The sequence below is a fragment of the Heloderma suspectum genome, chromosome 2 (genome assembly GCF_057233095.1).
Source record: "Heloderma suspectum isolate Gila_16-S chromosome 2, 16-S_ref, whole genome shotgun sequence".
Classification (NCBI taxonomy): Eukaryota; Metazoa; Chordata; class Lepidosauria; order Squamata; family Helodermatidae; genus Heloderma; species Heloderma suspectum.
In genome coordinates, this window is record NC_139459.1 from 263,360,497 (window position 1) to 263,383,792 (window position 23,296).

Here is a 23,296-nt window from a genome sequence, read left to right on the forward strand (position 1 = left end):
CATTAGATACTTACCATGAAAGTGCATTCTGGGTTGCTGGGATGGAAACCTCGGAGTATTACGTTATCCCCACTCCCACCAACCAAAGAACTACAGTTTGCCCTTACACCCAAACCAGCAAACTATGGCTTGTCCTTGTGCTAATTTGCAGACAAATGCAAATCATAGTTTGCCAGTCTGGATGCAAGGGCAAACAACATAGTTTGCTGAAAACCAAGAAGTACAAGGGAATAAATGCAAGGGCCTGAGGCTTCTTGCAGATTCATTCTCATAGCGAACTATGGTTTAGTGTTATTTCTGAACTGGGCCATTACATGCTTAACATTGTGCAACAGCATACATGAATTACTGGGAGAGTGTATTTTATTCAAGTATACATACCTATGACTACCATACTTCACATTTCATTATTCAAAACATAATAATGGAAGACAAAGTATACTTTGATGTCTTTTGTGTCCCTAGTGTACAATTATACCTGTTTGCTCTCTAAGAGAAATTAGAAGAATCCTTGTTTTTGCCATTATATCAGGATAAAAAGAATACCCTGAATACATACCACACAGAACACCACCATTATTTTTAAATCATAACTTATGAAACAGACCTGAATTAAGGCACCAAAGATGGATATTAATGTTGAGGTTAGCTGGATTATGAATTTCCATTTTTTTAGTTATGAAGTGAAAGTACTTTTCTTGCAAGTATACATTAACAAATGTATATGCCAATTTATACCAGATGCCACCATTTTTGGCTGACCTTGGCAGCCAAGTTAAAAATGGTGGTTGCCAAGCCCTTGCTCATATGGCTGTTATGTGGCTGAGATGCACCTTTCCTGTAGGAAAGAGGGGATAGGGATTATGGCAGTATGGCCAATGTCTGGGTTCCACAGCTGCACAGTGGGAAGAAAGCCCTGAACCTGCCTTGCCACAGTATACGAACGCAAGGAGTATATTGTTTTGGCTGTTGCTTGGTCAATCCTTTCCTTCTGCAGAGCAGGAATTAATGGTGTGGGACTTGCTGGTTTGGCCTTGTGTGGTCAGAGAATCCCCACTCTTTGTCCTAATCCTGGAGCTGGGGAGAGAGGAAAGGATCACCACACAATTACCATGATTGTCCCTGCCAACCTCTGCAGCTCAAAGGTGGGGAATGGGCTCGCTAGATGGTTGCAGAACATTCATTATGCAAAGCAAAAGTATGGAAGCCTTAGTGTATACAGAAGTTCTAAAAATAGGACTCACTCACAAACACTGAAAGCCATAATGTTTTGTATAGGAATAATACTAGGATCTGATCATTTTCTTTAGGCTTGATCAAACGTTGGGTTTTCTTTTTTTCCCAGATAAATGGTGACTGCTTCATTTTCATGGCAAATCTGAAAGTCTCAAGCCCCCCAAAATGTAACTTTCATTGTTCTAGACATCTATTTCCCCATCACACATTTCAAACAGCTCTATGCTAGCCCGTATCTCAAAGTGGTAGGAGATAAACCAAAATTAAAGATAAACAAATGCAAACTTCTGAAGGGCATGTATTTTGAATCTTCAGATTTATTAACTTCTTCAAATGTATCAAGGGACTCAGAATTACCTTCCAATTTGTCACCACCACTGACATTCTTCAAATCCAGATGTGGCACAGGGACACACAATGTTGCTTCGGGAGCATTGTTATTTCTGTTTTTCAGTTCTTCCGATTCATTTTTAACATTTCGATCACAAACCTTGCTAACAAAGCCCTGTAAATAAGTAACAAAGTTATCTTAATCACTCTGCATTGAAGTCAACAAATTTCAGTCCACAGCATACTTTTTAGTCTGCACTTTAACTTCAGTATGCTACCCTATCTGTAAAGTTAATGTGAACTACAAGCAAACACTCCCCTTCATGGACCACTGCCTTGTTGTAGTGAAGGGGCTTGCATAACTCAGTGAAGCCATAAGCTATGCCGTGCAGGACCACCCAAGATGGACAGGTCATGGTGGAGAGTTCTGACAAAATGTGGTCCACTGGAGAAGGAAATGGCAACCCACTCCAGGATTCTTGCCAAGAAAACCCCATGGAATGTATCACAAGGCTAAAAGATATGATGCCATTAGATGAACCCCTCAGGTCGGAAGGTGTCCAATATACTACTGGGGAAGAGCAGAGGGAATTTCCAAGTAGCATCAGAAAGAGTGAAGCGGCTGGGCCAAAGCCAAAATGACACTCAGCTGTGGATGCGTCTGGTGGTGAAAAGAAAGTCCAATGCTGTAAAGAACAATATTGTTTAGTAACCTGGAATGTCAGATCAATGAATCAAGGTAAGCTGGAGGTGGTCAAACATGAGATGGCAAGATTGAACATCGACATCTTGGAAATCAGCAAACTAAAATGGACAAGCATGGGTGAATTTAATTCAGGTGACCATCATATGTACTACTGTGGACAAGAATCCCTTAGAAGAAATGGAGTAGCACTCATAGGCAATAAAAGGGTAGGAAAAGCAGTACTGGGGTACAATCTTAAAAACGATAGAATGATCTCGGTACGAATCCAAGGCAAACCATTCAACATCACAGTCATTCAAGTCTATGCCCCAACCACTGAGGCTGAAGAAGCTGAGGTTGATTGGTTCTATGAAGACCTACAACACCTTCTAGAACTAACACCAAAAAAGACATCCTCTTCATCATAGGGGACTGGAATGCTAAAGTAGGAAGTCAAGAATCACCGGGATAACATGCAAGCATGGCCTTGGTGTACAAAATGAAGCAGGACAAAGGCTAATAAAGTTTTGCCAAGAGAACACGCTGATCATAGCAAACACTCTTTTCCAACAGCACAAGAGGCGACTCTACACATGGACATCACCTATCGAAATCAGATTGATGATGTCCTTTGCAGCCAAAGATGGAGAAGCTCTATACAGTCAGTAAAAACAAGACCTGGAGCTGACTGTGGCTCAGATCATGAGCTGCTTCTTGCAAAATTTCAGCTTAAATTGAAGAACGTAGGGAAAACCGCTAAACCATACAGGTATGACCTAAATCATATCCCTTATGAATATACAGTGGAGGTGACAAATACATTTAAGGGATTAGACCTGATAGACAGAGTGCCTGAGGAACTATGGATGGAGGTCCGTAACACTGTTCAGGAGGCAGTAACTCAATCCATCCCAAAGAAAAAGAAATGCAAGAAAGCCAAGTGGCTGTCTGATGAGGCTTTACAAGTAGCTGAGGAAACAAGGGAAGCGAAAAGGAAGGGGGAAAGGGAAGATATACCTAACTGAATGCAGATTTCCAGAGAATAGCAAGGAGAGACAAGAAGGCCTTCTTAAATGAACAGTGCAAAGAAATCGAAGAAAACAATAGAATGGGAAAGACTAGAGATCTCTTCAAGAAAATCGGAGATCTCAAGGGAACGTTTTGTGCAAAGACGGGCATGATAAAGGACAAAGAAAGCAGGGACCTAACAGAAGCAGATGAGATTAAGAAGAGGTGGAAAGAATACACAGAAGAACTATACAGGAACGATCTGAATGTCCCGGATAGCCATGATAGTGCGGTCACTGAACTTGAGCCCGACATCCTAGAGAGTGAAGTCAAGTGGGCCTTAGGAAGCATTACTAACAACAAAGCTAGCGGAGATGACAGTATTCCAGCTGAGCTATTTAAGATCCTAAAAGATGATGCTGTTAAAGTGCTGAACTCAATATGCCAACCAATTTGGAACATTCAACAATGGCCACAAGACTGGAAAAGGTCAGTTTACATTCCAATTCCAAAGAAGGGCAATGCAAAAGAGAGCTCAAACTACCGTACAATTGCTCTCATTTCACATGCCAGCAAGGTGATGCTCAAAATCCTACAAGCTAGGCTTCAGCAATATGTGAACCGAGAACTACCAGAACTACAAGCGGGGTTTCGAAGAGGCAGAGGAACTAGAGATCAAATTGCCATCATTCGCTGGATCACGGGAAAGCAAGAGAATTCCAGAAGAACGTCTATTTCTGCTTCATTGACTATGCTAAAGCCTTTGATTGTGTGGATCACAACAAACTGTGGCAAATTCTGAAAGAGATGGGAGTACCAGACCACCTTACCTGTCTCCTGAGAAACCTGTATGAGGGTCAAGAAGCAACAGGAAGAACCGGACATGGAACAACCGATTGGTTCAAAATTGCGAAAGGAGTACGACAAGGCTGCATATTGTCGCCCTGCTTATTTAATTTATATAAAGAGTACATCATGAGAAATGCCAGGTTGAATGAATCAGAGGTCGGAATTAAGATTGCCGGCAGAATTATCAACAACCTCCAATACGCAGACGATACCACCCTAATGGCAGAAAGCAAAGAGGATCTAAAGAGCCTCTTGTTGAGGGTGAAAGTGGAGAGTGCAAAAGCTGGTTTGAAACTCAACATTAAAAAAACTAAAATCATGGCATCTGGCCCCATCAGTTCCTGGCATATAGAAGGGGAAGAAATGGAAGCAGTGACAGATTTTATGTTCTTGGGCTCCAAGATCACCGCAGACGGTGACTGTAGCCATGAAATTAAAAGACGCTTGCTCCTTGGGAGGAAAGCTATGGCAAACCTAGACAGCATAGTAAGAAGCAGAGACATCACCTTGCCAACAAAGGTCCATATAATCAAAGCTATGGTTTTCCCAGTAGTAACATATGGCTGTGAGAGCTGGACTATAAGGAAGGCTGAGCGCAGAAGAATTGATGCTTTCGAACTGTGGTGCTGGAGAAGACTCTTATGAGTCCCCTGGACTGCAAGGAGGTCAAATCAGTCCATCCTAAAGCAAATCAACCCTGACTGCTCATTGGAAGGACAGATACTGAAGCTGAAGCTGAAATATTTTGGCCACCTAATGCAAAGAGAAAACTCCCTGGAAAAGACCCTGATGCTGGGAAAGATTGAAGGCAAAAAGAGAAGGGGACGGCAGAGGATGAGATGGCTAGATAGCATCACCGATGCAATGAATATGGACTTGAGCACACTCCGGGAGAGAGCGCAGGATAGGAAGGCCTGGCGTGCTATGGTCCATGGGGTCATGAAGAGTCGGACACGACTGAACAACTGAACAACAACAACAACAACAAGCAAACACTAGGCCAAAAATCCACATGAATGTGTTTCTTCACTGGAACTCTACACATATAGGCAAATACGACCCTCACACAAAATTAAAATGTTATGGATAGAAGAAACACATATACTCTTCTAAGTGAATGTGCAAATATAAACATGCATGTACATTTACAATCTGGACCTAGGTTTACAAGAAAAAGTAAAGAAGCCAATTCTCACCAGAATCATGTGTGATGTCAATTTGTCGCCATCATCAAATGACGTCCGATCTTGCCTATAAACAGAGTCTTATTATTGTTTGAACAGATTATTACTTCAAAGCATCTGTGAAGACAATTATTCTTTTATACCACACATACAGGCTCAACTAAGACATCACACAAACCATGGTATGCAGCGATTGTAATTTAGACACCAGCTTAACCTCCCAAACAATCAGACAAACTCTTCATTAGAGCCAATTGTCTATTTTCATTTCCCATACGCCCAGCACTTCCATCTCTAGATGCAGCTGCCTCTGAAGATGGAGTAATGGCAACAGCCATAACTATGGTTTGTCACTTAAGACTTCATGTCATACCAAAGTTAGCAAAAATCATGATTTGCAAACACAATTAAAATAATGGTTTCTGATTCTGGTTTGTCAGCTGATTGCAAATGACAGTTAAATTTCCTTAACCATGATTTATCTGAAGTGAGCCAGAATGTATAGCAGGAATCTGGCTAGCCTGCATACTTGGATTCAGAGGAATTTAAATATACTATATACTATAAGCAACATCTTCTGATACCCCAATTCTTGTATTTCAGATTATTAAAGGGGAAGGTTGCTAAGACAGATAATAGGTTTCATATGAAATCATTATTTTCTAGCTTGGCTTTTCCTTACCCCAATAAAGCAATTAAGAAATCTGGATTACTTTAAAGCAACCCACCTCCATCCTATAGGACAAAATAAGGGTGACAACAGCATCAACTCTGCTTTTAAAAGCTCATGTCTTCCAACTCTACACTTCTACAAAATAGCTGGCCATTTTCGCCATCCTTCTGAAAACAAATAGAAGTTCGTAGCCCAGGGAAACCAATTCTGGAGGATGACTCTCAGAAATTATTTTCTCTCTGCCGAAATTCCTTGATATTCATAAAGCTGAGCTTATAAACAAAAGTTGTCATGGTTCTTTGTCTCCTAAATACTCTTATATACTGAAATACGTACTTATCTCCAGTAGACTCTTTAGTAGCTTCTCCTGCTCCATCACATGGCTTCAACAATATGCCTGCTGCCTATTGAAGAAAACAGAGACTTTAGTATGATACCTCAAAGACTGAGGCATCCACCATTATTTTTTATTTTATATGTGTAAGTCAAATGAAATCATTTCAACTTTATACAAACATGGCGAAAGACACAATATATCAAAGAAATTAACATAGTACATAATACACTTTTCATTTTTAGCCCATTCCTAAGCTTCCACGGAACAGATTTTTGAAATTTGGCCACTGAAACATGCTAGATGTAGATCAAACTTCATGCGTCAAGACCTGTACAAAATAATAATGACAAGCATGTTAAGGACTTGTCCTCAGCTTATGTAAAATGAATCGTCTGTTGGACTCTCTAAAAGGTACTATTAATCCTTGTTACTAAATAAAGAAGCAACATGGATTGAATGATGCAAAGCTGCTGGCAGCATTCACTCATTCTATCTACAGCAATAACAAATGCACATTTTGCTCATCTGTTAAACTCTAGTACAAGATCAGATCATTCTAGTTCTGAATCTTCCAGTTTTAACTCTTGGAACCCACAAAGAGCCATGAAGCACTGGGAAGGTCGGAGGAGCTAGAACTGCTAGGAGTCCCTACAAAATTACCACCACTTGCCCAACCCCCGTTGATGGTTTGGAGGGGAAAGATAAAGAAACACACAGAGCTGCCTATCAAATTCAGTGCCAGACAGAAGTCTAGGTTCCAAATGCAGCCTACCCTCTGCACCCATCAGATCCTCCAAGGGAGCTGAGTGAGCTTCAGGTAGTTTAAAGTCAACAGCCTAATATTTTGACCCCTGCATCTATTTCCCTCCCCTGGCTCTGTTGGCTCCCATGTGACAATATCTTTATTGTAAGCCTCTAGACCTGTCCTCTCATTAAGATTATGGGTCCTGCAGTACCATGCCTTATAGCACAGGAACTAGTGACAGGTAAGGGCCTAAATATTGCACTACCAGCTATATATTGCAGCTGATAGTTGCATGCATACAAACATCTGCAGATCTCCCAGAGACATACAGTACAGATGGAGAGCATGGGGCACTTTCCCATACAGTCTCAGAATGTGAGTGAAGAAGTCCCAAAGGAGGTCACAGATCTAAATGCTGCAAAATGCCCCTTCCTTTCTTTAATTTCCCCCAATATAAATTGATTTTTTAAAAATTTAGCATACCACATAGGTTTTAATATTTCAGTGTGTTGTATTATTGGTTTTTATTATTGTTTGTTGTTGTTTTTTTGCTTCTGTTATGTATGTTGCCCTGAGAGCTCATAAGAGAACTTATAAATTAAATAAATAATAAAAGAATAACAATCCTAGGATTCTCAATGCCATTTATATGCCAGGAAAAACAAGACACACCCCAAAAAATTTCTAATTGAGGGAGTGACTGCTTGCACAATCTCACTCATCTATCCGTTTTATCTTAAACTATGTGAACCATAATAAATAACATAACAGATGGGGCTAATATACATATGAAAGTGCTATCCAGGTAATTTGATGGTTTGTTTGCGGAGGTGGACATTGTGTTCAAGTGGCATAACGTTTGAAAATTTTGGCTTTTAGACACAGAAGCCCCCTTCACAAAAAATGCTCACATGTTGAATCAATGTGTGAATGGGGTCATGTCAACTAGCCCTGACCCCAATGTTACCCATGCTAGCTGGCGCCATCCCCTTCTGTCCATACATTCAGGTCTATGTGCAAGGCTTCCCTGCTGGAGACATTTGTGCTGAATGCATGGATGACAGGGAGGAGGGAAAAGTGCTGTGTGCAACGTTAGGGGCACTTCTAGTCAACATGGCCCTGTTCATACATTGACCCAGTTCATAAATAATGACAATCCATGGGTTGTCAGGGCCGAGCAGCAGTGAGCAACCATGCTGCCTTCTGCGTACTCATTGTTTCCACTTTCCATTAACAACCGAAGAATGCCTCCTTGATAGGTTGTCTAAATGTGATGCAATAGTCTAAATGTGATGTAAGCAAGGCATCAATAAACGTTGGCAAGTCAGGAACCTTGAGTACCAAGCAAACTTGTGCCAACGCGCTCCTTTCCACCATCATCACATAAAGATCCAGAGACACTGTAAAATCAAGGAGTGCTCCTTCAAGGGGAGTCCCAAAATACAGGGTAGATCTACCAAATATTAAAATGAGGGTAGCCTTTACTCGGGCAAGATTAAATATTCTTCCTTTGGCACACTGGGTGGGTCGCCATAAAGAGATTCCTACGAAGGACCAAGTATGTGGTTGCAATTCTGTATCAGTCGAAGATATTATTCATGTACTTCTAGAATGCTCTGTCTATAATGATCTTAGAACCAAATAAATCCATCCACTGTTAAAATGGGAAGGGAAGGGAATCTCTTGTAAAAGTTTGCTTTCTATTGTCTAATGCTGACAAATATGTATCTTTCAGAACATCTAAATTTCTTGTCAATGTTTTACAGATGTGCATTACAAAGTTTAAAGGCTGCAAGGAAAATTATTCAATTCTTGAGGGTCTATACAGTTTTAAATTGTATAATTCTTTTTTTTTTCTCATTTAACTGTGTATAATGGCAATTTGCTTGATACATTAAACGCTTTGTTGTTGTTGTTCCACTCCAAAGGGAGTGGAACTCCTTCCAGAACAGATTGAACCTCAATCCATGAGCCAGGCTTTCTACTGACCACCACCACCATCATCTTGTTTGGGTTTAATCCCAGCTTGTTCACCCTCATCCAGCCCATTATTGAATCTAGGCAACATTCAAGGTTTTTGACTGCTTTCTGCATGTTAGGCAACAAACCAATAGAGCTGGGTGTGATCAGCATATTGGTGGCACCTGACTACGAAGCTCCAAATGACCTCTCCCAACGATTTCATATAAATCAGGGGTGCACAACCTGCAGCCCCACCCCCAGCACTTTTTGGTACCTTTCTGAGGCCCCCAGCTGTCACCGTGAAAACCACCACCACTGGAAAAAATGCAGTAAACAACAACAGTAAGGAAGTGATTGGCCCGGATTGTTGCTTTACCAAAGCAATTGGGGTGGTAAGGCAGCAATCACGGCAGGGTCACTGGAGTGGCAAGGAGGCTGCAAGTTAGCCTCCCCCCCACCCCCACCCCACAGCAACTTGAAGCAGACGGATTGCTTCCACTGTGCTTGTGGCAGCATGAAAGCAGTGAAGCTCATGGGGGTCATTGGTGGGGGAGGCTTTAGCCGGATGTGACCCTTGAGGCCAACACGGTTATGTACCACTAATGTAAATGTTAAACAACATGGGGGACAAGACAGAACCCTATTGAATAGCATAGGCCAACTGCCATCGAGCCAAACATTAACCTCCCAATACTACCTTCTGGACCCAACCTGACAGAAAGGACAGAAGCCACTGCAAAACATGATCTCCAAGGCCCCGCCCCGCCAAGAGGATACCATGCTCGATGATATCAAAAGCCACCAAGAGGTCCAGGAGAAAGGGTCGCTATCCCGCAATCCAGTTCCTGGCATTGGTCATCCACCAAGGTGACCAAAGCAGTCTCAGTCCTGTATCCTGGCTAAAAACCCAACTGAAATAGTACTTTGTCCTTCCCTCCTGCCTATAGTCCAGCAGATAGGTGCAGTATTTGTCCAAACTGTGCTTATGATAATAAATGCATGAGACTTGGGGCACAGGCAGAACGTATCCTCAGAAAGATTTTAGGCGATAGGGCCATCACAGATTTGCCCATTAACAGCAATGGCAGATGTTTTTCAAAATGGCCTCCATTTTGCCCTATTGTATATTTGATGCTTTGTGGGTCAAAATGAATGTGATTTTGCTTGAATTTGGTGTGTACATACACGTGCAGATATCTGCCATATGCACTCATACTCACAAGCACAGCAGCACACACATGTGCGTGCATGCACACGCAAAATGGAAGAAAAATAAGTAAGATAACCTTATTTATAATATTATAACATTATAAATAATGGCTTATAATTTGCAATGCTTGGTGGGCTCCATATTGAGATGACAGTTCTCAAGGTACTTGGAGATCTTCTGGATGACAGTGGGTAGACTGGAGTGCTTGTTCAGGCTAGTGTTACCACAGCAGGAAAAACTGATTCATTTATACAAATGTTCCATATGACACGCACCCATAGGGCTCATCAAATCACAGCCAGTAGTCTCTATGTACTTCTCCAGCAGGCCTATAATGAGGACAGCCAAAACTTAGAAGCCACTTCTTGTCGCTGAAAGACTGGTGTAATGAAAGTAATGTATGCCCCCAGTTCCAATTCTTGTACATCATTCTACAGTTGCAGCATGTCTTGATGACTTATGTGAGAGTGATACAAGAAGGAGACTTCCAGCTATATACTGAGGCCCTGTCCAAGATTGTTCCCTGGTTCTTTGCTTGGGACCATTCCCATTATGCAAGATGGATCCTTGTCCACTTACGTGATATGGTTTCTCTTAAACAGCGCCACTGTAACATCCATGAAAAATGCATGAAAGGGAAAATTTGTCACAAAAAAGTCAAAACGTGCCTTCTCTGCTGTTACTATTGACCAGGCCCATGAGCAGAATACTGCATCTGTAAAAGGAGATGGTGGGGCTGTAGACCTAACAGAAAATCCAGCAGCAAAGTGTCAATGAATGGTGTCTGGTCCTGAGATGATCCACTTAACTGAAGAATTTGAAAATTCAAGGAATAAGAGATGGGACACAGATGAGCATCACAGCCCTCACAGCACTCACAGTTGGCATTTGCAAAATCTATTAAGTCTCTCACTCAAGCTATAGAAGGTATGGGAAATCCATTTAGTGAAAACAGCTGTGATCTTATTGTACTTGACAGTAGAAGCACTGTAGATTCAGCAGTGGCTGACACACTACTCAAGACTGAGAAACTTGGAGTTGCCCAATATGAAACGTATGTCAGCGAGAGGCTTGTTAACAAGGCAAACCTATCACAGATCTTATCAAATGGAACAACCTCCATATCTTCAGCCATCCTCCAGTCAGAGAAAAGTCAAGGAAATAGCTGCAACTGATATCCCTAAAGAATGACTGCTTGCTCTTCTCTAGATTTTACACTGCATCCCAGATACGCAATGGTGATCTAGATGACTTCTTTTGCCACGAGAATCAAGCCTATCCCCCAGCACTGTCAAAGATGAGGACTCTGAGAACAGGAACAAAGTCTGATTTGTTGCAGTATTTGGACGAGGTCACACCTGTGAAAGAAAATATCACCGATCCTATAGTGCTCTCATTCTTGATGGTGCTGCCATCGTCAACATGCTGCAACCAGGGCTTGCAAAAACATTCCAGGATTATGCCACTTATGTTTCCTTGCCTATAACAAATCACAGCTTCAGTAAGTAACAAGATTAGACATCATCTAGGATGTGTACAGGCCTGAGCACTTGAAGAGTGACACATGCAGCAAAAGGGGAAAATGTGTTCAGAAACGTGTCGAGCCATCAAGTCCAGTCCCAAAAACTTGGCAGGAGTTTCTCCACGCTCATGACAAGAAGACTGAGTTGTTCTCCTTCTTGATAATGATGCTAGTGGGCACTGACACTAACCAACAGGTGATTACTGCAAACAAGACTAATGCGCTTTGTGTAAATCGTCAAGATGTCTTGGGACTGGCTCTGTGCTCACACAAAGAGGCAGACACTCGCAGCCTACTCTGCCTAAGTGATTCTGTGCAGCAAGGGTATAATAAAGCCCTAATGCGCACTGCTGACACCGAAGTTGTAGTTCTGGGCGTAACATTGGCACAGCACCTGAACAATAATGAATTATGGGTGGCATCTGGAGTTGGGAAGAACTTCTGGTTCCTTGCTGCTCATGAGTTAGCAAGAGCTCTGGGTCCTGATTGATGTATCGCCTTGCCAATGTTCCAAGCAATTAGTGGGTGTGATGCTGTGCCCTGAGGCAAGGGCAAAAGGACTGCATGGGATGTGGGGGCTGTATGGGACACCTGGAATGCATACAGAGATGTTACCTCAACGTTCTGTACCTTGGCTGATTGGCCAAGAGAGCAGGCACTAGAAGAATGGCTGAAGCCACTGGAAAAATTTGTAGTTTTGCTATATGACTGTTCCAGCAGCAAAGAGCATGTTAATGATGCAAGGAAGTGGCTGATCACACAGAAAGGTAGAGCATTTGACAGTCTACCTCCTACACAGGATGAGCTCATTCAGCATAACAAAAGGGCTGTCTACCAGGCTGGTCCATGCTGGGCCCAAATGATGATAGCAGCACCACAGCCACAGCGTCCCTCACCAAGTGATTGGGGGTGGAAGAAGACAGATGGGGGTGGATGGGAAATATGCTGGACAACCCTATCAGAGGCTACACAAGCTTGTAGGGAATTTCTACGATGTGGCTGCAAGAAAGGCTGTAGGGTATTTTGCAAGTGTCACAAGGTTGCTCCACAGTGTACCACTCTTTGTCTTTGTGGCGCACTTTGTACTGACTAATAAGGTGTGTGTGTCCAACAATAGCTAAGTGTATTTGACTTAAAAAATAATTTAGTGTGGTAGGCCTGGTAATGGCAACGTTGTATTTACATGAAATAAACAGCAATAATTCTGTTCTTTTTTAAGTTATTTTTTCCCAATGCCTAGCTTTATAAAACAACAACATAGGTCTATATTCTATTACAGAACCTTAAGTTTTTTTGTTATTAACTCCCATTTGGATTTTTGTACACTCCTAAAGTTATAATGCAAATAAATCAGCTCTCATAAATCCTAAAATATGCATGATTCTCCAAAAATTGAGGAATCGTAACTGTGATTGGTGGCCATATTTCAAAATGGCTGCCAATTTTGTTGGAAGGCAAATCTGAGACGGCCCTACAGCAAAAAATATTCAATATGGTATGGTCTAAAAGTGTGCCAAATTTCATGCTTTTATCATCAAAGACACAATTGTTTCTCCTATCTGCTGGACTACTATGCCTGAGAAACTCTGGCACTGGTGGCATGTCACATAGGTAAGCACAAATCTCTGTCTCTTGAACTACAGGTCCTAGTTTAATTGCCCAAGCACACATTCAGATGTATCTGAACTTCTGTCACCATTCTGGGGGCTGACACATTATTAGATAAATTGCCCTCTGCTGTCATTTTGTGGACTGTGCAGATAGTGTCTTCATTCTGAATAGTTGGAAGACAGCAAACCCATGCTATCCAAAGCTGATGAAAAGGGGAAGGCTAGAAGCCAAAGACCTCTGAAAGCACTAAGAGGGATTGTTCAGATCAGTTGTCTGTGTGCACAGGACGATCCTGGCTCAGTATTCAGGTCAACTAACTACACAGGGATAAGACTCTTTTTTCTCATCCAGCTGAGTAAACATTAGGTCCTGAAGTCTCCATGGCCAAATGAGGCAAGAAAGGCAGGCATCTTGGCCTTACAACTTCATGCTTTGTCTTTAGGAATTCCCTTGTGGTGCTTCCCTGACAGAGCCAGAGACCTGGTTCGCATGATATGACAACCCATGGGGGGTGGTCAACCTTGTTTGTTTCAGAGTGGCTTGTCATGACGTCCAAACTCAGCACAGTGGCTTCAGAGCAGTTTGTTAACCACACATAAGCCACCCTGAGAACCCATGGCTTGTTGTTGGGTTGTTTTGCATTAGTTAATGCACATTATTGCTAATGCATGCATTAGTTAATGCACATTATCACTAACACATGCAGTAGTTAATGCAAATTTGCATAAGTCTCCCCAAAGGTTAAAAAAAAAAAAGTTTAAAATATACAAATCCCCCCCTCCACATTTTCAAGCTTTAGCTTATGGGGCGAAAGTGTATTTTTGGCCTGTTGTGTTAGTTTTTTTAATTTTTAAAATTTTCATAAATTTCACTTTTGACTGCTGCTCAATTTGTGCAATTCTCCCATTCCTGCAGAGCGATTAGTGATCCCAAATGTGAACTGGACTTGGACACACAAGTTAAAAATGCAAATTAGTAGAACGAAATTCTTTGTACATCCCTTGTTTTACTGTTAGAAAAGTCTTTGCACATAGCAACTGGAAAGGGGGGAGGTGGCAAAAAAGTTCCTGTGTGGAGCTGGCAAAGGCAGAACACACCCAGAACACACAGCAGACCAATAGTAAAAAGGCTGCTGCGAAGTTGTGTCAGAAAGACCACTGGGATATGTGCTGGGAGCAGGCAGGAGGACCAAGGGCTAAACGGACTATGGCAAACCAAGGAGCGCCTGATTGTCTGACGGCAGCAGCATGGGTTAGCGATCAATTAAATAAGCCACCGTGGTTCGTTCTCAGGGTGGCTTATGGTGACATCCAAACCAGCACAGGGTACAAGACAAGAAAGAGAACAAAAAACTGAAAGGAAAACTTTGAAGAGAATAATGGCTAAGGTAAATTTTTTTCCTTAAAAAAAAAGAAAGAAAACTCCCTGCCTTTTGAACTAGTATGAGTAAGACCTGGCAACATTCCTACACCACAGAAGAAGTATGGCCGGGGGGGGGGGGGGGGAGTATCATGTCTGGATCACTAAGAGCACAACCCTATACATGTTTACACTGAAGTCACAACTGTTCCAACTAGATGTGCTTACAGTTGCACCCAAATATTTTCAGAGAGCAGTCACAAGGAATAGCATGAATATGCACCAAGCATACCTCTATACTACTCTTACCTGACAATTTTCTTTTTCCTCAGACACAGGCTGTACAACTTCATTGTCTAAATTAGTGCAATCCACCGTTTCAGAGCAGTCTCCAAGATTCTCACCATCTTTAGTAACATTCTTTTCAGTATCATCCCTAATGAAACAAGACATTAAAAATCCCACTTGTCTATGTGCTGCAATTAGTGAAAGCTAAGAATGTTAAGCATGAGACGTTTTTGGCAATGATGGGGTCCTGGGATGAATGAGGTGAAAATAGGTTTATAAAAGCCAGACCAACTGCATTCAGAAGAGAAAAGTTATTTAAGAAATATTGGTATTCCCCAATTGTTCGCTATACCACAACTCTTTATTTATTAATATTAATAGCTATACTTTTGGGGAAGACCTGTATTGCTCCTGCTACATACATCCACAGGCAACAGATAGAGGAATGGCTACCAGGGGCTTGCTATTCACACAATAAGCAAAGACACGCAGCTAATATGCAGTTTGGACCAACACTGACAAAAAGGTGTGGTCAAGTTAGCTAAGTGGCACCAGGATCTTTATTAGTATTCATATAACTGTCTGAAACAGCACACACAGGTTGCCATAAATAAGCTTGCTGCCCCCATCTCTCTCTTAAGAGAAATGCAATTTCACCTTCATCCCACCCCCAAGAGGAGTGGACTCTCCTCAGGCAGTAAGCGGACTGTCTGCACACCTTCCAGCAAAGCCATGGTTTCAGATCATTAGCAAGTTTGAATCTCCGTATCACTACCCGGTCTTTTGCAGTAAACCAGACATGGAGTACACCACAGACAACAGCAGTCTACAGCTTATAATACTAATTTGATTGGTCTAGAACACAGGCACCACAAACTGTCTCTTGGCAAAAAGGACCATCACTTCCCCAAGAGGTAAATTGCTATCTGTCATAAAGTTGGGCAGCATCCATTCTGCATTTTTTTTCATTCTTCGATGAGGTCTTGAGTTGAGGGAAAATGTGCATGAGTAAGGTATCAGGGGTCTCTGAGACCCCACAGAAGATATATATTCAAGGTAGTCACAGACACCCAGGTACCACCATGTAGTGTATATGGACAATACATTATCAGTACAATTTCATATTTTTACATTAAACTGGAATAACTGTAAAATACATCTTGTTATTCTAAACATTGATTTAATTCAGGTCTATCAGATTAGCAATAAGATTAGTAAAGTACTTTTTAAAACCAATTCACTGATTTTTGCAGTTAAAAAGGCAATTTTATAAAATAAAATCTTACTGGTTGTTAGATCCTTCTTCATCCCCCTCAATATTTGCTTCACGGCACACCATTTGGTGTTGAAAATTCTTGAGATCTTGATCTATGCTGCTCTGCAGATCAAAGAGATGTTGTTCTACAGCTGCTCTAATTGTTCTTTCCAAGATGCTTAAAAAAGAGAGATTATTTTTATTAATAATTAATTTCTCAGCATAGGGTATAATCTCATTTCTCAATTTTCTACCTAGCAAAGGTCTTCATGCAAAAATAAGCAAGCAGTCTTGAAAACTAGAGCGCTCAGCACACACACATGTCTGTTTATTTAAACTATGTTGATTTATCGGTTGCTAGCCCACACAAGTAACTTGTTTGAGCAAGCAACATATAGGTATCTGTCAAATAATAAATCCATAATGTATTCTCAAGAGATTATTCATTAGAGTGATAAAACATTTACAACCATCATTTTGTGGTAACATTTGGGTATCTAAGTCATGTGAAGATCCCACTCTACTAGACGTTTTGAAGAGAGACTGCAGGAAGAAAGGACACTGTAACCCACACTACATGTGTAGCATGTTTCTAGATTTCTGCCAGGCAGGGTTTCCTAGAACCCTTAGGAACCTGCTTAAGGTTGAACTCCAGGTTTTGATTCTACCATGGTACTATTGTTCCAGACCTCTTCTAATGGCCTGTTTGAGTTCCTTAATGCAAAAGATGAGGAAGTGGAAGTAATTGATTGGGTTCACACAATCACCGCGGCTCTTCGTGGCTTATTTTAGTCATGGTGACCCATAGCACCCACGCCCTCAATACTCAACTGGTGGCTGCAGCTTGTCAAGTGCTCTGAACCCGGGGATCGTGGGTATGCAAGAGTTAAAACAATCCTCACAGAATCCATGGCCTGTTTTAAGGTTAATAGGGTTTTTTTAACCCTCACATAACCCACGGTCTCTTGGTTTGGACGACATGACAAGCTGCAGCTTGAATATTCAAAATATCCACCTGCATGCACTGCAACCCATGCAGGCTTAAGTAAGATGTTTGATCATGCAAACATACCCAAGCGGAAGTCACTTTTATTATGGATATATGCCTACTTATAAATAACGTGTAATTGCTTTTCTTGCATTCTGTCACAATTATATCCAAGACATTATACCAATATTTGAAACATCATTAACATAGGTCCAATATTTTTTCATTTTGGTTTAGAATTTAAAATTAGCCTTTATGCTGATTATCTTTTGCTGTTTATCTCGAGACTCCAGACATCAGTTCCAGCTTTGATGAAACTGATTAATACCTTTGGTGAACTGTCCGGCTATTAATTGGTCAAAGTCAGAAATAATGCTGATTGGAGATAGGGTGTACTCCAGTGTATCAGCCAACTGGCAATTTCAATGGTGTCCAGAGTCTGTTACTTACTTGGGAATAATTATTCCTAGAGATATATCTCAAATGATTAGGTTTAATCTTGTTTAAATTTGATTAATGATATTTCACGAGATATAGATAGATGGGCATCTTTAAAGTTGAGTTTATGGGGTAAGGTGAATACACTTAAGATGAATACCATACTTCGAATTATTTACGTTATACGTGGGATCCCTATACTTATACCTGGCAAATATTTCCAAAACGTAATGCTTTCTTTTGTAAATTCTTCTGGGGTTCCTCTCCACCAAGAATATCTTTAAAAAGGATGCAACTTCCAATTAATGAAGGCGGATTTGGTTTTCCAGATCTAACTATGTACCATCGAGCCTATTTGCTGACCTCTACTAAATTTTAGCCTTTTCCACTCAAGATTAGATTTTCCACCTTGGTCAGTTTTGGAAATTTCTTGTCTGGAGCCTCTCTTTAAATGGATGGCATTAGGTTATCCGCATATCAAGCTAGACAGAGCTCCTCCCACAATTTTGGCAGTTAGAGAAGTTTGGCATATAATGTAATGTCAATTACAGTTTGATCCATTTTCCCATGCTAAACTGACTTTATGGGGAAATCCAGATTTAAGAATTGGTAGGAAAATATTTTTATGGTGGACCTGGACAGATAAAATACTCTGGATCAATTAGTGGGGGTTGATGATGAGTTTTTGTTATTTTCAACTTTGCGAGATCAATTTTATTTGCCTGCTACAGTGGAATGGCAGTATTTGCAATAGAAACATTTGTTGGTATCTAGATTAAGTCCTGCTGCTTTTATTGCTTCGTGGTCTCCTTTGCTATTGGAAATACTTATTGAAGCTGATCAGATACATCGATCTACAATTCATGTTTATAAACATTTATTATCAGTGAATAAATATGATACAAGTGGTTTACAGCAAGAATGGAACAGGGAATTGGAACATCCTATTTTGTTTAATCAATGGACTGTCTTGGCATCTGTATCAGACATTTCAATGGATCTTCAGTTACACCTTATTCAGCAAAAACGTTTGTTTCGGGTCTATTGGACGCCACAATGTCTTAATAAAGGCTTGTCAAATTCAGCTAATTGTTGGATGTGTAATGCAGTCATTGCTTTTCTTATTCATATGTTTTGGAAATGCCCAATGGTTGCTTCCTTTTCGGAGGAAGTTATTATACGGATAAATGTTGTATTGGAAAGCTCTTTAAAATTTACTGATGTAAATGTTCTTTTAAATTACTTACCTGCTTCTTGGAATGTAACGCATGGTCAGCGTAAATGGATTTTTCACACCCTTTTGGTTGCTAAAAGACTGATATTACAATACTGGAAGGATAAAAGCTCACCACCTATAACGAAATGGACTGAAGACCTAACAACACTAGCAACATTTGAAAGAGTGATATAGAGGCGTAACTTGCAGATGGTCTTATATGTGGATATTTGGTCTGCTTTTACTGAAGTGTATGCGTGACCTTTTTCTCTTTTTTTTCTTTTCTTTCTTTCTTGAATATTTTAATATTTGAAACTGAGGATTTTAGAATATGTTGTTGTATTTTTTTATTTTGTTCTTTTTTTTGGTTTTATGTTTTTGCTTTGGTTTGTTAAAACTCACAATAAAAAATTGAAAAAAAATACCATAGGTCCAATATATCCAAAACAGCTTTATCTTTGCAAACTATTGCCTGTCATCCACAAACTACCTTGTGACTGGCTGAGATGCTGTGATGTCATGAAATTTTCTGACTGCGCAGAGTAAAGGCAGCAGCAACAAAACACTGACAAGAAGTGCAGAAGTGAATCGTCTATTAGGCAAGAGGAAATCTTTCAAAAGGATACACGGAATGTCAAGGCTGGCAAGCTCTTAGCAAGAAAAACCAAACAGAGGCAGGACTGCTGCGAAATGAAGTCAAAAGTAGACCCATGGCAGTGTGCCTGAAGTCAGAAGTAGCAACCATGCTGATAATTGGGAAATAAATGAAATATTCTGGCATACACAGACTTGACGGAAGGTGATGCAAAAGAGGCATGGAGTAAAAGGAAAGGATGGTCAAAGGAAAAACTCAAATTCTAGGATGTGTGCTCTCGGTAGACATAGAAGAAACATGAAATGTGGGTTCAGGTTAGGGAAAGGGGCTAAGTTTAACACACAAGTTTTAACTAACCATTCCAGTGTTAGCTTCAGGTTTCTAGCCATATTAAAACCAGCCAATGTTTATCCTCCCAAAATTCAAACAGTGCAAAGCTTCCATAACAGAATACAGTGCAGTCATGAATACTTTCTATTCTTATAGAGAATGTATACTTACTCTGCAGAGGCTGGTAAGATGCTTAAGGGGGAGAGATGAGCACTGCAATGAAAGAGAAGTAATGGTTTCCCTTTGCCACATAGAATTTCAACATCAAAAAGGTGTTCTGGATAAAACCTAGTGGACGTTTTTTTACAATTGTACATATCCCTGGCTTAATCAATACAAAGAAAGATCAATACAAAGAAAGTTTGCAGCCATACCACTTGGACTAAACTCCAAATTATCAAAAGCCCAAGCAGGAACCATGTGTGACAATATCTGACCTTATAGCAATCTAGCTGTTCTGATTCAGTGCCGGGGCACAGTAATGATTGGATGAGGGCCAATAAACTCAAACTCAATCGAGGTAAAATGGAGGTACTCTTAGTGCGTGAGTGTACTGCCCAGCAAAATGATATTCAACCTTTCATTCCCTCTTGAGAATCAGGTGCATAGTCTGTGGATGCTCTTGGATCCAGCATTGCCACTGCTGGACTCAGTGGGACACAGCACCTTTTATCAGCTTAGGCTGATAAACTAAGCCCTTATCTGGACAGAGATAGCCTAACTACAGTTATCCATACTCTTGTAACTGTAATCCAGGTTACTGCAATATGTTAAATGCAGGGCTGCCTTTGAAAACAGTCTAGAAACTTCAGCTGGTCCAAAACAAGACAGCAAGACTGTTAACAGGGACTGGCCAATGTGATCATATTATGCCAGTACCTTTCCCTCTACACTGGCTGCCAGCCTATTTCTGAGCCCGATTCAAAATGCTGGTATTAACATTCAAAGCCCTAAATGGCTTGGGGTCAGGTTACCTGAAGAATAATCTCCTCCCATATATACCTGTCCAGACCCTAAGATCGTTTTCAGCAGTACTGCTCTGGGAGCCCCCACCAAGAAGAGGGCTTTTTCTGTTGTGGCACTCTGGCTGTGGAATGAGCTCCCTAAAGAGACTCACCTGACACCTACATTGTAGTCTTTCCAGCACCAGGTGAAGACCTTATTTTCCAGGCATTTTAGTCTTTCAGTTTCTATTGTTTAAAATCTGATATGGTATTTTAGATCTTTGCACTGCTGCTACGTTTTATTTTATTTTATTTTTTATTTTTATTTTATACCGTAATTTTAAACTTTTATATTATATTTTATCATGCTATATTTATGGTTTTAATTGTTGTCAACCTTCCAGAAAGAATTGGCTACTGGGTGGTAAAGAAATGTAATAAATAAATAAAATGACAGTCAAGTATGACATGGTTTTAATTTTAATTTAAAATATTAAATCACTTAGACCCTTCATACCATCTTACACTCCTATCATAATCTTAAGTTCTCATCAAGAATGCCCTCTCAACAACAGTATTTATACCTGCATTACACTAATCCTCCCTTCTACAGAGAGTGGAGAGGGAATGGAGGAGATTTCTCTCCTTCAAGTTGGACTTTTGCAGAAAGCATGAACCATGTGTTGCTTTGCCTCTGCAAATGCCCACTGGAAGGAAAAGATGTCACCCCTCCCTCTCCACAAGCTCTCCATAAAGAAAAGGGGTTTCTTTCCTTTCCCATCCAGATTTTGCAAGATGCAACAGCTACAAACTGCAAAGGCCCAATCAGCAGGACAGAAGCCACTTCATTCTTCCTCATTCTGTAAAGGAAAGGAAAGATGTGATTTTGCTCTCACAAGTTCAGTTTTTAAAGGAAGTGCCAACCACACCTTGCAGCCCCTTCCTGCAAAAAACCCAATGAGAAGGGAGAGACACGAAGAAACTGTGTTCTTTCCTCTGTTTCTCCCCCTTACTGTGTTTTGGCAAGAAGCAGTAGTGAGGCATGGCTGGTGCTTTCCTCAAAAGCTGAACGTGCAAGGCAGAGCCCACTGTCCCTTCTGGCTTTTTCTGTGGTTTTTCTCCTGAAGGCCAAGCTTCTGATGAAACCTCCACCAGGACTTTGCTGCTGCTTTCTGAAAAAACTGAAGGGAAGAGACTACCCTTTTTTTCCCCTCCACACGGAAGAAAGAAAGGTTGGTTTCTGTCCTTTTCTGTCAGTTTTTGAATGAAGCGGCAGTGAAGCAATGCTGGTGCTTTTTGCAAAAACCCAGCTTCCATAAGAGGAAGCACCTTTTTTTTCCTCCCCAGAGGTTTGGGGATAAAAGGAGAGACAGCTTACAAGCAGAGCTTTTGATAGAAGCACAGCAGTGCTTGCCAGGTGGGGGAGGGCCCCGCCATTGGTAAAGTGGCAAGTGGGTTTATTAGGAACATAGGAAGCTGCCTTACACTGAGCCAAACCATTAGTCCATCTAGTTCAGTATTGTCTACAGTGACAGGCAGCAGCTCCCCAAGGTTTCAGCCAGGAGTCTCTCATAATCCTACCTGGAGGTGCAGGGGATTGAACTTGGGACCTTCTGCAAGCAACCCATGTGTAGCTACAATGAAAGTGTATGTGGGGGGGTTATTGAACCCTGAGATTAGCCTATGAAAACCCATGCCAGAGAGGTTAAGTCTTTAAGGTGCCAAAGGACTCTTGCTTCTTTAAAAAAAATTGCTGTTGTCACCTTCAATTTTGTAATAAAATTACTTGGGACAGAAAATTTAAGTAGGCATCTTACTGGCTAAAGCCCACACTTTCCTGACATTTGGGACTGCAAGTCTGAATTTTCTCTTCCAGTCTTTTACCCTGAATTTTTCCTGCAGCATCATTATGAAGACTGAAGCAGGTTGCTGGGAAGAGTGCCATTCACCTGCTTGTTACTGACCTGCGCTAAGGAAACATGATAGGACAAAAGAAAGGGGAAGGAGCTGAGAATGGAAAGACCATGGAATGGGTCGGAGAGGAGTGAACACCACTATACGGTTAAACATCTGAGATGTGGCAAATAGAAGGAGCGAGGGAAGGGTGAAGAGGACTCCAAATAGGAATCTTTAAGGATCAAGCAGCAAAAAGGAAATGGAGGTTATTTCCACAAGTTTGCGTTGGGAGCCCAAGGGAGGCTTAAATTACAGTCAGGGAGGAGGAGGAGGAAGAATCTTGTGGTGGAAGCTATGATCAGCCCTAAGTACATCATGAGGCCCAACACTGGAGGTGGATCATTATATGGAAGTATGATGATCAATTCAAGAACCTATCTATAAGCACTTCATTAGCTGTGCTGTATTTATTTGGGGAGGAGGACAACTGAAGATTTTCTGGTCAAGGTATAAAGTGGTTAGGAATGTCACTGGCTGCTCCTGCTTTACAATATAAATATTTCCAATCTACCAATAAGTTCTCTTCTGTATCAAGTATATCTTACAGATGCTGGCATACCTACAATTTCACAACT

The 23,296-nt window shown here is 41.0% G+C and overlaps 1 protein-coding gene across 4 annotated transcripts in view; it reads right to left on the reverse strand.

Annotated features, from left to right (window-relative positions):
- FAM13B (family with sequence similarity 13 member B) overlaps positions 1-23,296 on the reverse strand; it is a 75,142-nt gene that overhangs the window by 24,071 nt on the left and 27,775 nt on the right. For 2 of the 4 annotated variants that reach the window (XM_084839020.1, XM_084839018.1), the window contains exons 8-13: positions 19,993-20,034; positions 16,286-16,432; positions 15,021-15,147; positions 6,302-6,369; positions 5,305-5,359; positions 1,594-1,741 (exon numbers count right to left, since the gene is read on the reverse strand). In XM_084839020.1, the coding sequence (XP_084695146.1) occupies positions 1,594-1,741; positions 5,305-5,359; positions 6,302-6,369; positions 15,021-15,147; positions 16,286-16,432; positions 19,993-20,034 (587 nt within the window). The remainder of the gene's footprint in view (positions 1-1,593; positions 1,742-5,304; positions 5,360-6,301; positions 6,370-15,020; positions 15,148-16,285; positions 16,433-19,992; positions 20,035-23,296) is intronic. The other 2 variants (XM_084839021.1, XM_084839019.1) reach the window with 1 other exon arrangement.